We start from the raw sequence: 18,455 nt of genomic DNA on the forward strand, positions 1-18,455 counted from the left end.
CAAAAAAAAACATGCCGGGCGTGTGTGCATGCATGCCCAAGATCCTGAGAGGAGAACTGAGGAGAAGGGATTGCGGCGTGGCCATCCCCCCTGGGGAGTGATTTCTCGCTTTCTGTCTCTCTCTGTCTGGCCAGCGCACACGCCCTATAGCAAAAACCTCTCAAAAAAAGAACCACACGACAATCTGGGGAAAGAGCATTCCGGGAATTTGCTTGCTATATTGGGACCACCTGGCTGGAGAGGCATGGGTATACAGAGTGGCAGGTATCAGGCAGGGAGAGAAGGGGGAAGTCTCCAAGACCACAGCAGGAACCAGGCAGTGGTACAGTGGTAACATAACTGGATCCACATGGGAGAGGTCGTGGGTTTATGTCCTGGGGCTTCCCTGGCCACAGTAGGCGAGTATGCGCATGCCTGTGATACGGGCTGGCTAAAGCCGGGGGCAGGTCACGGTACACAGATCCAGCTGAGGGTGTGTCCAACCTCAAAGAAATACTGGGTTGTTGGAAGTCACAACATATTTTTCTATGCAAAAATGCATCATGACTTTTCCAACAACCCAACAAATAAGCTTAATTGTAAAAAGCCGCTGTAGACTCTGCTTTGCATTCTCACTGAGTGATACAGCTCTGAGGGGGTTCCCAGCAAGGTGTAACATGGCCTACTGTAAGCTTCAGAGCAGTGCTATCTGGAATTCCCTACAATGTAGAAATGGTCAACATCTGGCTGTCCACACAGTGGCCACTAATAAGCTGTGGCTATTAAAATTTATGTTAATTAAAATGAAATAAAATATAAAATACAATTCTTTAGCCACTAGTCCTGTCTTAAGTGCTCATGTGGCCAATGGTGAGGTTTTAGAGAATTAAGTCTGAGACAAGCAAGTGATGAAGCAGGCCAGGGGCAGGCAGGAGACCACTGCAATAACCTAGGCAGGGGACAGTGGTGGCTTGATAAGGGGCTGATTTAGCAGGGGTGCTGGGAAATGGTCAGATTCTGGATAAAGTTGTTTTTGTTTGTCTGTAAAAGAGATTTTTGCTATAGGGCACATGTGCTGGCCAGACAGACAGCGAGACAGAAAGTAGAAATCACCCTCCCTAGAGGGGATGGCCACGCTGCAATCCCTTCTCCTCGATTCTCCTCTCAGGACTTTGGGCATGCACACATATGCACCCAGTATGAGTTTTAAGCCATCAGTTCCGAGACCTGAACCTCAGTTGACTATGTGGGAGTCCAGCAATGTAACCATTATGCCATCTGCCGGTCCCCTGGATAAAGTTCTGTAGGGAAGAGCTGACAAGGGACTGTGTGTGGACTATGAGAGGAGTCACAACTAGCTCCAAGGTCCTTGGGCTTACCTGCAGGTTGGGAATGAGGGTCATTTACCTGGAGAAGAGAATGTTTACAGGGGAAAGTGGAGTGGCACCAGAAAGTCTGTCTGGGCACGAAAACTGAGATGTCCGTAAGGCATATTGATAGATGTTTGGAGTCAAGGAAAAAAAGATGTGGGTTGAAGATACAATTTTAGAACTTAGGATTTTAAGTCACTCCTCTGGGAGACTACCTAGCAATGCCTGTAGAGGCCTGAGAGCCAGGGCTCTGAGGACTAAATGTTGGGAAGGCAAGGAGGAATTGGTCAAGGAAAAGGAGGAGAGACAGGTGGAGAACCAATATGGAAGGTACCTAAAAGTCAAATGGGTGAAGCATTTTGTAAAGTCATCCAGTGTGTCTAACGCTGCTCATACAGACTAAGAGAATGGAGAACAGACCACTGCATTCTACAACACAGGTCATAGGTTCACCACTGGGGTGGGGTGAAGGAAGAAGAAAGCACCCCCACCCCCCATGGGGAGTGGTCACATCCCTTCTGTTCCATTTCTCCCTACTTTAGGGATTTTGAGCACGCAAGCACATGGCATATTTCTCAAGCCACCAGGTCCGGGACTCAAACCCTGCTGTCAGCCGAGCAGTACTGAGCTACCTTAACCACCAGGCCACAGGCTGGCCCCATAAGAAGGTTTTAATCTCCACTGTCACTGCCTTAGCTGGACTTCTGTACTTGTCTTGCCAGTGCTTTATTTCACTCTAGCCATCCACTACTCAAACATGTCTTCAATAATTATTGCCATTGTTATCTTCCTAATCCACAAATTTTCCTGTATCACTACTCACACACACACACACACACACACACACACACACACACACGCTTCAACAAGCTAAAACTAATTATTTAGCTAATTCCATTTCCCCAAACATGCCATGTTCTTCTAGGTAGTACTGCCCTTTTGCTCAAGAAGCTACAGCTGCTTAAAAGAAGCCTTTAATCTGACTGAAGTCTAGAGAACTCCGACTCATTCTTCAAGATTCAGTCTAAATGTCACTGGTAGTAAGAAACCAATTCCTCAAGCTTGTTAAACATTTTTATTACAACATTTATCGCAGTGTCTGATTATTCTATCATCTCTCCCCAACTCACTACCAACCCCAGAGGCTATGGGAGAGAGATGGCATTTTCTTCATCTGTGCATCACCACGACACTACAGACATTCAGCAGCCACGAATGACTGCTAGCCTGATCCCAAAGAGTACTGTGCTCCAAGAATGAAGATGACACTGCTTAGGAGCAGCTCTGTCTAGAAGGCACATTGCCACCTGGGGCTGGAAAGACAACAGAATTTAGTGGGAAAGGCGAAGGAGCTAGAGGTTTGAAACAAAGAGATACAGAGTCCCAGGCAGGACTTCACAGGGGCAGCTGGTGCAAGAGGTGAGGTGTAGATGAACCTTTCTTCCTCTACTAAGACAGAATCAGAATGTTGAAAGTGGATTTCAAACCTATAGATCACGGTTTCAGGGGCCGGCAGATGACATGGTGGTTAATGTGCTGGACTCCCACACGGCCAACCATGGCTCGAGTTGGGTCCTCACAACTTGCTTTCTCCCTCCCTCCCTTTCTGGTCAAATTAAAAATATATATAAAATAACATAGATTATGGTTTCAAATAAACATGGAAGCCCCTCTCATAAAAGGGAGTTCAAGCTCTCTGGGCTCAGACCTAGTTGGTGGCGACATGGTTAGATGGACCAAGAATGCCAGCATTGTGGGTAACTATGGGACCCACTGTGGTGCCTCCCTCTGGAAAATGGTAAAGAAAACTGAAATCAGCCAGCATACCAAGTACACCTGCTCGTCCTCTGGTAAAACCAAGATGAAGAGACGGGCTGTGGGGATCTGGTACTGGGGGGGTTCCTACATGAAAACGGAAGCTGGTGGTGCCTGACCTACACCACCACTTCGGCTGTCACTGTGAAGTCCACCATCAGAAGACCGAAGGAATTGAAAGACCTGTAGAAGTTCCACAGACATCTAGAGTATCACTAGCCTATAATAAATGGGTTAATTTATGTAACCCAAAGAAAGGGGGAGGGAGGACTCAAAAAAACAGTAACAAAAAAACCATTGCTTACAACCATTGGCAGATCTACTGAGTGCCCCTACTCTGCTTTAATTGTATGAGTCCGATTCACCCTATAATTGATCTTAGTTCATGAAGAAACATTCTAAGAACCAAGGTTACACACCGGATCCTTCATGGGCTTATCAGCTTTTACTCCACTCCTGAGACCTGCTTTCTACAATATGTACGAGGGAGAGTGTGTGGTGGACTGGAACAAATCTCTCCACTTTAGCCCCTCCCTCCAAAAAATACACCCAAGAACTTACCACGCATCTCTTATAACAAACAGACCTACAAGGTTTCCATGTGTCACAAAGGACAGTATCCTATACAGAGCTGCTCCATGAGTAAGATTTTAGTTCGGGAGTCTCTGCTACTTCACTGCATCTAAACCTTCCCCTACAGTGTACTGAGTCGGTATTTTAGCACATAACTCCTCAAAATTATGAAGCGTGACTTAGAATCTGGTAATTCTGTTTATCTGCAGGTGAATCCTCAAGAACAACCAACCTCTACATGTTGCTACATCAGAATTTATAAAGAAGTTTTAATTACAGGCAACTTAAAAAAATGTAGTATTAGAAAAATAAGGGAGTCTGAAAAGAATATAATCATAATGCTTTTCATGCAGAAACATCTACTTTTTATTATATAATATATAATTATAAGAAATAAGTAACAGTAACATTTTTTTTACTGTTTTCTCTCTTTTTTTTTTTTTTTGGAGAGGTTTTCACTATAGGGCGCGTGCACTTGCCAGACAGACAGAGACATAGAGACAGAAAGCGAGAAATCACCCCCCAGGGGGGATGGTCACGCCGCAATCCCTTCTCCTCCATTCTCCTCTTGGGATCTTGGGCACGCACACACACACCCCCGGCGTGAGTTTTAAGCCACCGGGTCCGGGACGTGAACCGTGGTCGACTACGTGGGAGTCCAGCAACATAGCCATTACACTAACTGCTGGGTCCCTCTCTCTCTTTTTTTTAAGAGAGATTTTTGCTATAGGGTATGTGTGCTCGCCAGAGAGACAGAAAGTGAGAAATCACCTCCTGGGGTGGATGGCCACGCCGCAGGCCCTTTTCCTTCATCCTCCTCTCAGGATTTTGGGCACCCATACACACATGCCTGGCATGAGTTTTGAGCTGCAGTGTCCGGAACTTGAACCATGGTTGACTATGAGGAAGTCCAGTGACGTAATCATTATGCCATCTGCTGGTCTCAAGATTTTTTTTATTTTTAAGAGAGATTTTGGGGGCCAGCAAGTGGTGTGGTGATTAAGGGTGTTGGACTCACACATGGTCAACCATGGTTCAAGTCAGGGACCTGGCGACTTGCATTCTCATTTTCCCTCCCTTCTCTCTTCCCCTCTCTCTCTCACTTTCTCTCTCTCTCGTTCTGTATTTTGGTCAAATTAAAATAAATAAATGGATGAAGTTAAATAAAATAATTCTTTAGAAAAGAATTTTTAAAAGGAGAGATTTTTGTTATAGGGTGTGTGCATTCACTGGAGATACAGAAAGAGAAAGCAAAAAATCACCCCCTGGGAAAATGGCCCTGTTGTAATACCTTCTCCTCTATCCTCCTCTTGAGATTTTGGGCACAGTTACCCTAAATTCATGGCTAGCATCAATTTCAAGCTGCTGGGTCCTGGACTTGAATCGCGGTCAGACATGTGGGAGTCCAGCACCATAATTACTTCACCACCTGCCGGCACCCAGATGTGATATTCTGTCCTATAAAACCTTGATCCTTGGCATCTGGATGCTTTGCACTTCAGCCTATTGACTACATTTATTCCTTTTATGACCACAAGAAGAGTCGGTTAAAAAAAGGAACCACCAGAATAGTCTTTTTGAATCTTGGAACAAAATATTTCTTACCTGGGGGGAAATAAACTGGGGAGGCACTTGCGCCCGGAGACTAGGAGAAGAATTTAGCGGCTGCACTGGTGTGTGCAGGCCTCTCGATTGTGCTGTGCTGTTTCCAAACAAACCGTGATTACCACCCTGCAAACATAACAGCAAAAGTAAGTTTTCGTGTTAACGTGAGGAGATACAACTAAGAAACAGTTCTGGTTTTCTATCCCTCAGAAGAATCGAATGTTATTCCATGTGTTCCATGGAATAACAAAATTTTATAACTGAGAAGTTCCTGATCTTGGCATGCCCAGGGCAAGGACTCAACTCAAGTCACGGGCACACCTGTGTAGTCTGATGAACTCTATAAAACAAAAGAGTTACATTTTGTCAAATGTCAGAAATATTCTTTTTTAGTGTGTGTGTGTGACTAAAAGGTATAGGCAATATAATATTTATTTCAGCTATTCTTCTCTGTTGAAGATTGGACTTATCAGATTTGAACTATATAATCTGAGGTCCATTTTGAAAGGTAACTGAGAAATGCAGGCTCCTGAATAACATCAACTGTGAAACAGCACTGTGATACTATCTTGCCGGTTAGTTTAATTATAAAACCACTGCCATCCCACAGTGACCCCAGTGCCGTAAGAACTCGACCCCAGGTCTGAACGCCCTTCCCTGTCCTGGATCGGCTAGACCCCTTCTTTGAGGAAATGTGAACCAATCTTCAGTGAGATTGAGAAAACAAGAAAGAGAAAAAGTAAAAAGCATTACGGAGATACTAAAACATTACTCACCTGTTATTTCTCATTCAAATGTGTGAATAACCATCTACCTAAATATAAACTAAGCTCACTAGTTCCTAGAAGCACTTCTACCTTGTTCCATGAGAGAGCCATACAAAAAGCTGGACTGTGGTGGTCCCTCCTCCATGACTTGCTTCTAGCTGATGAAAGTCCTTCAGTGAAGAAATTCTGTTTGGTAAGTTGGCACCATGCTCAGCTTAGTCCCTCTGCCAGAGGTTCTTTCTATGTACCACCTTCTCCCAGCCTTAAAGGCTTGCCTAGGAAGTCATTCTCAGTAAGGAAGTCTTCTCCAAAACCTTCTTTGCATTTCATAACGAATGAACTAAGCCCACCTGTATGTTCTTAAAACACTTCAGTCCTTTCCTCTTTGCACTCCCAGACCTCAGTAATGCCCTGCACCATGAATATGTAAATGTCACTTGCAAACATCCACGACCCACAAATATTATGCATGTGAAAATATCCCACTGAACATCTTCAGGAGAGAGAGCTTACCACTGCTTTCACCCCCTGAACTGAAGTCAGCACCATCATCCTAAATCTAGATCACGGGGTTGAGGGTAATCGTAAACAAGAATTTTGTAATGACATCATTAAGTTCTTATAACTGAAGGTACTGTGATGGCTTAATGATTCAAAATTAGATTAAGACACTGCTACAGGGAAGTTAATGAACATAAAAAAGCACTGAAGGTAAAAATGACTAAACATAAAAATGGCATTCAAAATCTGTGCATCTCCAAAGATCTACCATGAGTTTTGTGGATTCTCAAAGGATTGTTTACGCAGGAGAAGACCTTTCGTTCTAAACTCTAGTATGCCCATTTCTCTTGTCCTACTAATCAAACGGGGAGCCAGACGGGCTCTAACTTTCTCAGACCATGGCAACTGATAACTTGGCTACTAACCATCCTGAAGAAAACAAAGAATGCTGCTTTCCCCAGGAATACCTCCCCCACTTACACTTTCCTACTAAATAATGGTTTGTTAGTAGATGTCTGTTTTTCATGATTGGTCCTTGGATGGTGGGACTGTGAGAATCTAATGTCCTTGCCAGAGTTCATGTTTTGGCAAATATAAAACTGCTTTGTGAGGGTCATTTTTAATTTTAACCTCTCCTTTGTTAAGAAATATTAAGAATACTTTACTCTTTTACATTTTTATAAAATCAAGCTCCAGTTGCCTCTTTACAGTAGACAGATCCCACCTTCCCTTACTGAAGAGTTTAAGCTTTTTATTATCAAGGGTCTCTAAAGCCATACCAAGTACTTTGGCATATTTGAGATGAATGGCAATACGGTTAGGTCAAAGCCCTGCCTTCTCTGTGCTTAGTCAGGAAACCTGTCTCCAAAAGTCCCACATCTTCTTAGTTCAGATGTAGCTGTTCTGTACAATGATAAATTTAGGGCAATCATAAAGATTTGGCCTTTTAAAACATTACATTTAGAAATTAGGAAACTGGTTGTCAAAAGCTTACATATATGCTAATGCTGGTTTATCTGGCTCCTGCTAAAGCTGTACTGTCGTGTGTGAGGCTTTTACGATGACCTGCATGAATTAAGGCCTCACAGTTACTGGTGATATTTGCCTCAGTCATAATATTTAACTCAGAAGTATGTAAATCAAAAACAAAATGACCAAACTGACAGGAATTTTCTGTGACTTGAGAAATACAAATCTTAAAGTTTATTTTTTAATTAAAAGCTACATTAAATTAATGCTATGAAAATAGCCTAAAAAAAAAAAACTATGACCACATTTGCATAGAAAAAGTGTAACAACCTGGTTAACAATAGACTTTGTAGCAATCCACAGATCAAAAAAAAAAAAAAAAAAAAAAAAACCCCACAAAAAAACAAAAAGTCCCCACACACTAGGAGCAATGAGCAATGACCTTCTCTTACAGTTCGATGCCCAGCTAGTTTGGCTAGTCTATTATCCTCAAATTTGTGTGTACTAGTAGCATTTGATAATCATGTGAACCTGGAATCACATTTTTAATCACCATTAAGTAAGAGCTTTATAACTACATTATGTTTTTAATACCTCAACCTAAAGGGTCCCCCAAACATTATTATATTTATTTCTCTCCTGTTTATGTAAGCCATATATATCCATGTTCTCTGTGGCAATATTAAGAAAAACAGTGAAATTTCTAGGAAGAAAACAAAAAGTTCTCTCTAACTGCCAATCCAGAGAGAATCAATCTGAAACACATGGATATAGTATAATCTAGTTTTAAATGTGCTAAGGCAACAATGAGCATAGGAAAGGCCTATGAACTTAATGATGGTGTAAGTGGTATTGTTTTATATCATCCTTTATGTGTGAAACTCATCATATGAAAACAGGACACAATGAGTAATTACAAGTTGTATAATTAATGCCCTCCCATGGCACCTGAGGTAAAGGTCAACAAGCAACTGGTCACAGAACTAGGACCAGGAAGACATCACAGCTGGAGGGACTGCTGTAGAGGAACTATGGCTCCTAATCCCTGGCGCTCTCTACAATTGGGGGGGGGGGCTGTGGGGTGACAGACAGAGCCCTGCAGTGTCCCCCAGGCCTGTGAAGGTGAGGAGGCATCGTTCTAGCAGCCCTGCCAATTTGGTTTCTATTGCACAGTGCTTCCTGGAGGCGGAGACCTAGAAAGAGGCCACTCCAGGTCCATGGAAACACAGCACTATCCATTCCTCTCAAAGCCCCGTTACCTGCTAGTACTGTTTCCCTTCTCTGGGTAACTCTTGCATTTTACATTTAAGGACACTTGATTTTAAGATGCTACAAACCTGAAATACTTAATCTTACTAATTTTACTGCTTTTTAAATGAGCAGTTTCACTAAGTTGAAAAGACCTCCAAAGAATTACTTATCATTCAATGTAATTTTTAAAATGATAAATTTATTACTAAATTAGATTCAATAAGGTAATTTTGTAGCTTCAACAGTTTCCTAAGTTAGTAGTTAACTTTTTTGAAGGTGTTTGGTAGAAAGTGTGTGCTCACCAGAGACACAGAGAGACAGAGAGAGGGAAAGTGAGAAATCACTCCCCCAGAGGGATGGCTACGCCACAATCCCTTCTCCTCCATTCTCCTCTCGGGACTTTGGGCATATGCACACATGCACCCAGTGGCTTGAAGCCTGGTCTGCGACTCGAACTGTGGTCGCCATGTGGGAGTCCAGCACTTTCACCCCATACTACTTGTCTGCCTCCCAGCAGTTAACTTATTAAATGTAAACTTATGACCCAAAATGAGAAGACAAAAGAAATAGGTTGAAAATAAAATCCATGTTGAGAAACATGAAGAGAGATGGGTTCTATGGGCTAAGAAATCTATACTCTCCACTAAATATCATTCTGTGCATTCAGTAATCAACAAATTTCCCAAGACAGACAAATGATGCAATAGACTGCAGACCAGGGCCAAGGCGAGGCCACAGCCGAGCATACGAATTTGAGAGGCCTCCTTACTTGTCTAGCAGCGAAGTTTTGGGGGTTGAGCCCTGTGCCGATTGCTCCAAGGCTGACGTTGGGTAGTGTGGAACCAGAGGGAGGCAGCTTGTAGCTGGGAGAAGGGGAGAAGGGAGAGCAGGGAGCCTCATCCCCAAGGCACCCATCTTGATTGGAGAAAGGCAAAGTCAGCTGAAAAGCAGTAGGAGTTAGCCAATCACGAGTGTTGGTTAGTGAAGCAACAGAATGCAAGAAGGGAAAAGAGAGAAGCACCAGGAACAAAGTTAGAGTGCATTAGCAATAACCGAGGATGGAATCTGGAACTGATAATCACCACTATACTTTGCCCAACAGACACCATCTGCCATCCTCTTTGATATAGATTTGTCGTATCCTCTGAGTAACACATTCTGTCCATTGCGCTAAGATAAAAATTGCCAGACACTTTACTTTTATGCATCTAATATTGATTATTCTAACTATGTGGCTACTGAGACAGAATCAGGGCAATCTTATGAGCGTGCTGCTGTCTGGACCAGCATCAGTGGTCAGAAAGGGGCCGTGTTAACTGCTTTCTTGAAGACAAGGAACACTGAAAAGTGCTATTTTGAGTCAAGAAAAAATCTCCTCCATTAGAAATGTTAAAAATCAAAACCAAGAGGTATAAATTGCATGTTTAAACCTGGCACTCAAGAATTTGAAACGAATACCTTTGTATCTAAACACGGTTCATTAGGAAATGGAGAAAGATATGAGAGTCGTCTTAAAACTAGAAGGCAAGGCTGGTGGGTGACAAGGGCTATTTCAAAAAAAAAAAAATCACAATATTTAATCTGCAAAAACATAGCAGCAAAAAGAGAATCCAGAATAAATTTCTCTCCAAAATTTCTTCTCCATGTTTCAATTGTACATTTTCCCCTGCTACAAAAACTCTGACTATGCCACCCCCTAAACTTCATGCATTTTTCCAAATTCAGACCTTCACAATACTCACACAGTTTTAGCTTCTGCCTAATCACCTACTGACATCAGCTGCTTTCATGTTACCACTTCAATGTAGTGATGCTTGTGTTTTGCTCATTTAGTTCAGTAATTTTATGCTCTAGTTATCAAAAGACAAATGAGAATCAAAGCAGATTTTGTGAATTATTGTCTTAAACAAAGACTTCAACTCACCTTCTCAAAATAAGGCCCACTATCTGTGGTTCCCATGTCTTTGGAATTAGGTGGACGGAACCCAGATCGATCCTTCCTCATGATATCATTAAAATCCCCGAGATTCATTGCTCGCTTGTCCACATCAAATTTTTTATCTGGAAGGCTTCCTGAAAAGTAGCATAAACAGAACAAAAATTTTTAAGAATTCAAATCTCCCTCAGGACACAAGAATGGCCTATCCCACTATCCTCCCTAGGGTGGTAGGGCTGAGCTTCCTACTTTGGGGGACAGAAGCAGGGAGCTCTCCTTGGTTAAGGCTACTAGGGTTTTTGTCCCTGGAACACATGTGACTCCTTTTGTTTTTTTTTTAAATGAAACAAAACAGGTATCTTTTGTAGTATATTTTCCATAGAAGACTGAAAGAGAGCCTTAGGGCAAACCTGATAAAAATCTGGCTCAGAAAATACTTAGACTGCTTATTGATGTGTGAGGAACACATTTTGATTACAAATTTAAATGCCTTCAGTGAGAGAAACTGTCTGCTTTTGCTAATTCGAATCTGTGAGATAAATGGCTTGGGTTATGAATACAGTTACAGGGAATGAAAAGATGAAAGAAGCACAGCTGTGGCCCTAAAATTTAGAACTTAAGAGTGGAACACAGAAGGTGATGTGTCCACATTATCTATACGATGTGACTTCCCAGGTGCAGGGGTTGTTCACACTTTCTTTTCATAGCTCGATGAATTTGCTCCTGCACGCTAGCATTATGATTAGCACCCCACGAAGTTTATGGGTTAGTTATTAGTGTATTAAGGAATATCACAGATCGAAGACTCGTATTTCCTTTACTATTCAGGATTATTTTTCTTCCGAGTTTAATTTTCTCTAAGTTTCTCAGAGTAAGCACCAAACAGCATTACTGTGAAAGTCCCACAGACTAAGAGCGGTACTGTGTCTTTTCCAGCTGCAATGTAAGAGTTCATCAATAATGAAATATCCTAGCACAGATGGGACTGGCAACCTGAGGGCTACGTCTGGCAGGGCCACAGACACATTGTTTAGCCCCACAGGGTATTTTTAAAATATGAATTAGTTTCTAGTATTTAAACATTGAGATGTTGGGGTTGGCAAGTGGCATGGTGGTTAAAGTTGCTGGACTCTCACATGGCTGACCGTGGTTCAAGTTTCGGACCTGGTAGCTTGCTTTCTTACTTTCTCGCTCTCACTGATCAAATTAAAAAATAATAAAAATAAGAAATAAAGTTAAATAAGGTAATTCTTAAGAAAAAACACTGAGAAGTCAATAAATACTTGAATTACTGGCCTCTCGAAACACTGAGACTTGACACAGCCAAGCATGCCAGGCCAAGCACATTATTTGGATCCTCACAAGGGAACTTATGCTCTTCGTGGCTAACCAGGGCCCTCCAGGCCCACTTTCTCCTACCTGGCACTCACTGTTCACTTATATTGTTTCCTGGCTCTCATTATCACCCAAACTCTCCACCCCTACCTTGTATCTAACATTGCACAAGTGTTAATAACTGTCCAGTAGGCTGTCCCACATCAATTTATTCAAGGTATGAGATCCCAAAAGGAGGTCAGAAACAGCAGAATCCGCACCATTCTGTCCTCACTGGAGGAGTGAAACATACCTACAGACAAGTCCATTTTGCTGCTTGGACTATCTTCAGTTTGACTCTGAAAAATAAAGAATAGGAAAGAGAGAATTAAGAACATCTGTGGGGGCCAGCAGGTGACATGGGGCACTGGACTCCCACATGGCCAACCATGGTTTGAGTCCTGTAACAGGCGACTTGCTTTCTCACTTTCCCTCTCTCTCTCTCACTCTGTCCCTCTCTGTTCAAAATAAATAAATAAATGAAATGAAATGAAATAATTCTTAAAAAAAAAAAAAAAAAAAAGGAACAGCTGTGTCTCGGTCAGAGCAGCAGTGGTATTTTTCACGTGTGAACCACATCTTACAACTGGCACTGGGCAAGGTCCTCTGAAATGAGCTTTAAACAGGAATAAAGACAATGACATTCTCATACTAATAAACTAGTTTGCTATTATTGCCTATATTCCTAGAATTCCATTTTCATATACAATGAGCCTCAGTAAATCTGTAGACAGAGGAAAAACTAAATAACTGCTTGGAGAAATAAACCACTGTCCTCAAGTTCCACTCAGCCCGGGATCCAGTTCCACGAGTGGCAGCCAAACGATGACGACAACTTCTCGTGACCTGTCAAGTCATCAAATCTCAACATGGCAGCCAAGTCGGGTCATTTGTCTTTTGGCTACCAGGGACAGGGTGTCCTCACAATGTTCCTAGGATTCTATAAGAATTCCCTCTAATTGATCCCAATGTAGCTTTTCTAGTTACTTCGTTGTTGTCTTTTAAAGAATCATAATATGGAAGTTGGGATAGTAGTGTGGTCAGCGAAAACTGCAGACAGTTTAAGTATCTGACTCTTCCCTGTCTCCTAAGAAAAAGGACACAAAGATTACAGATTGAAAAGCCACAATCCTTAGCTGCTGCAGTATGTCATTATGAATAGAACAAATATTGCTTAACCCAAAAGATCAAATCAAGACCATTATTTCAACAGTTTCTAAATCTGTAATTTTGTACCATGTGTTGCAAGTAGTCTTAAAATTTGCACTGAAAAGTTGGCATATATTACATACATAAAAAAATAGAACTGGGGACCAGCCAATGGTATAATGGTTACATCACTGGACTTCCATGTAGTTGACTACGGTTCAAGTCCTGGACCTGGCGGCTTAAAATTCATGCTGGGGGGCAGGCAGGTGACATGGTGGTTAAGGTGCTGGACTTCCACATGACCAACTGCAGTTCCAGTCTCGGACGTAGTGGCTTGCTTTCTACTTTCCCACTCTCTTTCTCTCTGTCTTGGTCTCTCTCTGATCAAGTTAAAATACAATAATAATAAATAAAATTAAAATAAATAATTCTTAAAAAACCATTTCATGGGGGCCCACAGGTGGTGTGGTGGTTAAGGACGCTGGACTCCCACATGGGTGACTGCGGTTTGAGTTCTGGACCTGGCGGCTTTCTCTCTCTCTCTCTCATTGGTCAAATTAAAATAAATAAATAAAGTTAAATAAAATAATTCTTTAAAAAAAAAGATTCATGTTGGCCACATGTGCTTGTGTGCCCAAAATCCTGAGAGGAAAATGGAGGAGAAAGGATTGTGGTGTGGCCATCCTCCCTGGAGGTGTGTGTATGATTTTTCACTTTCTGTCTCTCCAGCAAGCACATGTGCCCTAGCAAAAAGTCTCTCAAAAAAAAGGAAAGAAAATAGACCTAGGCCATCCAGTGGCGTGGTGGTTAAGGTGGCTGAATCTCACATAGTGACAGCACAGTTCAAACCTGGTGGCTTGAAAAACACACCAGGCATGTGTCCCTGTGTGCCCAAAAACGCAAAAGGAGAATGGAGAAGGGATTACAGTGTGGCCATTCCCCCCACCCTCCCAGAAGATGATTTCTCCCTTCATTCCCACCGCAGTTTCTCTCTAGTGATCACATGTGCTTTACAGCAAGCCAAAAAAAAAAAAAAGAAAGAAAGAAAGAAAGAGAACTTACCAGCAATCCCATATTTGAAAACTGTTTGGCAAGAGGATTCATCCATGAATCACTGTTTCCTCCTTTTAGTGAGCACTACAGAAAAAAAGTATGTAACCTCAGAACCAAATGTTTATTTCACTCCAACCAGAGTCGCATAAATAGACTAAAAATGTAGAACCAAGAGTTTATCTTTTTGATTCCTGTTTCTCTTTTAACTTCAGTCACTTTAATATTTTATATGCTAGTTTAAATAATTAATGAGCCCTAGTTATATCTGTTTTCATTCTGATTTCATTCATCACATATAACTAAAAGTAACTGGAAAAAATATATGCTTGTGTAATGTTTCTACTTTCTAAGTAGAAGGAAGTCAACATCAGATCCTGTAAAATGTAGGTTTTATATCTTATTACTTTCGCTTTCATTAGGCTGTTCTCCCTGTAACCCAAGCCGGTCTTTATTATGAGAAAAGAAAGAGCCTGATTCAGTGCGCAGTATTTGAAGGGAGCCTGCTTAAGCCGGTCACCGCTGTTCCTGTGGATGCAATGAAGAACGCGTCCGTGTAGCACTTCATCCATTTGTTTCATAGCATAGAGGACACTGGCCCTTGGTGGGGGGAGGCAGGGAAATGTCCCAGTGGAAAATACTAAAACCGATCTCCTGGGCAAAGTGAGGTAGAGATGGGAGCTTGCTTTATGTTTTTATTGTTTTTTTTTTTTTTTTTTTTTTTTTTAAACTGAGACAAGCTACTTAACACTTTCACTTCTGTGAAGAGGGCAGGTGGAGCTACGATAGAGACTTGGTGGGGAAGGGAATGGGAGACTTCGTACACTTGTGTAGTCTACAGATAAGAATTCTGTATGCTGGAATGGGATTCGTCATTTCAATTTTATTAGTCTTGAAAGTGATGAAGGGGCCAGCAGGTGGCATGGTGGTTAAGGCACTGGATTCCCACACAGCCAACCACAGTTGGAGCCCTGGAACTGGCAATCTGAACACGCTGGGCACATGTGCATGTGTGCCCAAAACCCCAGCAAGAGAATGAAGAAGGGACTGCATCATGGCCATCCCCATAGGGGGTGATTTTTCACTTTCCCTCTCACTGTCTCTCCACCAAGTAAATTCGTCCCATGACAGAAACCCTAAAAAAAGAAAAAACTGATGAAGTACTTTAATCACAGGTTTTAAGATCAAAAAGCCCTCACTGGAGGGAGAAGGGAATAGGAAGTCACTCTTTTTTTTTTTTTTTTTCCTGAGAGATTTTCACTGTAGGGCGCGTGCGCTCGCCAGACAGACAGAGAGAGACATAGAGACAGAAAGCGAGAAATCACCCCCCAGGGGGGATGGTCACGCCGCAATCCCTTCTCCTCCATTCTCCTCTCGGGATCTTGGGCACGCACGCACACGCGCCCGGCGTGAGTTTTAAGCCACCGGGTCCGGGACATGAACCGCGGTCGACTACGTGGGAGTCCAGCAACCCAGCCATTATGCTAACTGCTGGTTCCCTAGGAAGTCACTCTTTAATAGACAGAGTTTTAGTTTTGTGGCCAGATGGTGCTAAAGGTAACATAACAACGTGAATGTGCCTAATGCCCCTTAACTGTAATACTTTAAAATGGTTCAGAGAGAAATTTAAGTTGTAAGTATTTTATCACAGTTTCTTTTCTTGTTGTAAAGTCCTCAGTATGAAAGGTTGGAATCACCGGTCCTGGAGCTAAAACAGTCAATCCTCAATTAATTAAGTTAATTACATCTTGGCTGTCACCTAAGTGAAGTATCGGGTAGTACCTTTCATTCAGTTAACATGGTTGCCTTGTTAATCTGAAAATAACCAAAAGACAGCAGAAGTGGACTAGAAGCCCGAGAGTATGAAAGAATGTGCTGACAAGCCGACTGACTAATTTCTTTTGTGACCAGAGTAAGAAAATAAAAGGCTTAAAGAGAGAGAAAACTATAAATGATCACTTATAACGTCTCGTAGAGCAAGTGCATCCTTAGCCTATGATAGAAACTTGGGGTACTCCCCGAAGTTAATACCCTACTGGCAAAGGGCTGAGGCACAATCCTTAGCCACCACGAGGCCTTCTAGGACGGCGTCCTGGACGGTGTATGAAACCCAGGAGAATATCAGCTGTAAAGCACTTCACAGGGCAGCAAGGCTCCTCTGCTGAAATTAAGTTAATGGATGTCCATTTCTTATTTCCACCATTTCACTTGTGGGATGGGGGAGGGAGGTGGAGGAGGGGCTTCTGCCAAGATAGTGGTCCAAGTTCAAAGACTGATGTTCGTGTTCTTTTTTTTTTTTTTGCTATAGGGTGCGTGCGCTCGCCAGACAGAGAGACAGAAGGCGAGAAATCACCCCCCAGAGGGGATGGCCACGCCACAATCCCTTCTCTTCTATTCTCTTCTCAGGATCTTGGGCACGCACGCACACGCGCCCAGCGTGAGTTTTAAGCCACCGGGTCCAGGATGCGAACTGCGGTCGACTACATGGGAGTCCAGCGACATAGCCATTACGTTAACTGCTGGTCCCCAAAGACTGATGTTCTTAAAAACAAAAATCCTTACCAAATTATTTAAACCCAAAGAGAAGCTGAATTGACATCAGATCTAGAGGGAAAAGAATAGGCATGCAGAGGCTGATCTAGTTACTGTGGCAAGGAGGAGGGTTCTGGGGGCCTTGGAATTTCCCATATCAGATAAAATCCAGACATTCTCAACAATGAAGAAGGCAGTGTTACCTCCCTTTGGTTCCTCTTCTATATTTCAGTAAGGATTTATTTGAAGGATTTCTTTGGATTTAGAATGCAAAAGCACAACACATTTATAAAGTAAACCTTGAGAGCTTCCAACAAATTAATATAATGTAAAAGCTAAAAGTGAAAAGTAGCTCTGAACATTTCATTTCATTACAGCAGTTCTGCAGTTCAAGGTTAAGGCCATGGGGAAGGAAGATGAGAGGTTAAAGGGAAGTAGTTATTTGTAAGAAAATATTTCTCCCATTACTTCTCAGCACTTCGGATAAGATCAAGTGCAGAAAGTATTTTTCCCTTTACTTAGGACCTCAAGCACTCCAGCTGCCTCACTCCTTCCATTAAAAAATTCTCAGTATGACTTCTAAGAATGAATAAGCAAACACAAACATTTCCAAAGTGGGTACCTTCATTTGTTTCTTTCCTCCTTGTCCCCAGCTTGCTGAGTTGTGGGAGGAAGCACTTCCCTGAGAGCCGGCGGTGTTCCAGACTCCTCCATCATCCTCCTCTTCCCAGCTGGGATGGCGAGTTCCTGTGACTGGCCCATCACTCTCCCCCCAGCCGTCTTGCATAGATTTGGAATCTTTAAGGGAAGAATGAATCAGCTCTTTGCAGCTATATATAACATAACAACATACATATAACAACCAGAATAATAATTCCTTCCAGATACAGCATTTTAGTACCAATGTAACTTCATCTACTCCAAGTACATGACAAGGCAAATACTATCATGCATATTTTAGAAAGAAGGAAATAAACCCCCAAAACTTCCATGATATACAAGCCAACAAACCAATGCACGTTATGTACTTTATACATAACACATATTACAAATATAAGGTATGATAAAGAACTGTCTACTTTGGGATGAATTGGAAAAGAAAAAAATCATGAGAAAAAGAAAAAGGAAAATTTTATAAGACTGAATATCAACATGGTGAAAGAAGAGAAACTCATGAATAGCCAGGGGAATTTGAAATTATATCCACACACCTGAATTTTCTTGAATACTAAAGAAAGAGACCCTAAACAAAGACAATATATAAACACTGGTTTTGAAAAGACAGGAGGAGAAAATGTAGGATAGAGAAGGAAGGATAAACAAAAACAGAAGGGCCAACAGGTAGCCTGGTGGTTAAGGCGCTGGGCACTCACACATGGCTAACCACGGTTTGAGTCCTGAACCTGGTGGCTTGCTTTCTCACTCTCTCTCATGTCACCACTGCCACTCCACCTGCCCCGTGTGTGTGTGTGTGTGTGTGTGTGTGTGTGTGTGTGTGTGTTTCTCTCTGGTCAAATTAAAATAAATGAATAAATAAAACTAAACAATGTATGGGGAAAAAAAAGAGAAAACAGAAGTTAGAGA

General features: G+C 42.1%; 1 protein-coding gene across 9 annotated transcripts in view; it reads right to left on the bottom strand.

Annotated features, from left to right (window-relative positions):
- Nucleotides 1-18,455, bottom strand: part of TNRC6B (trinucleotide repeat containing adaptor 6B) — a 223,687-nt gene that overhangs the window by 41,051 nt on the left and 164,181 nt on the right. For 8 of the 9 annotated variants that reach the window (XM_014588699.2, XM_006150751.3, XM_006150748.3 and 5 more), the window contains 5 exons: nt 17,494-17,669; nt 14,352-14,426; nt 12,394-12,439; nt 10,755-10,903; nt 5,343-5,468 (listed from right to left, as the gene is read on the bottom strand). In XM_014588699.2, the coding sequence (XP_014444185.1) occupies nt 5,343-5,468; nt 10,755-10,903; nt 12,394-12,439; nt 14,352-14,426; nt 17,494-17,669 (572 nt within the window). Of the gene's footprint in view, nt 1-5,342; nt 5,469-9,599; nt 9,771-10,754; nt 10,904-12,393; nt 12,440-14,351; nt 14,427-17,493; nt 17,670-18,455 lie in introns of all 9 variants that reach the window. The other variant, XM_006150753.3, reaches the window with a different exon arrangement.

The sequence above is a fragment of the Tupaia chinensis genome, unplaced genomic scaffold, assembly GCF_000334495.1.
Source record: "Tupaia chinensis unplaced genomic scaffold, TupChi_1.0 Scaffold000294_5, whole genome shotgun sequence".
NCBI classification, from domain to species: domain Eukaryota; kingdom Metazoa; phylum Chordata; class Mammalia; order Scandentia; family Tupaiidae; genus Tupaia; species Tupaia belangeri.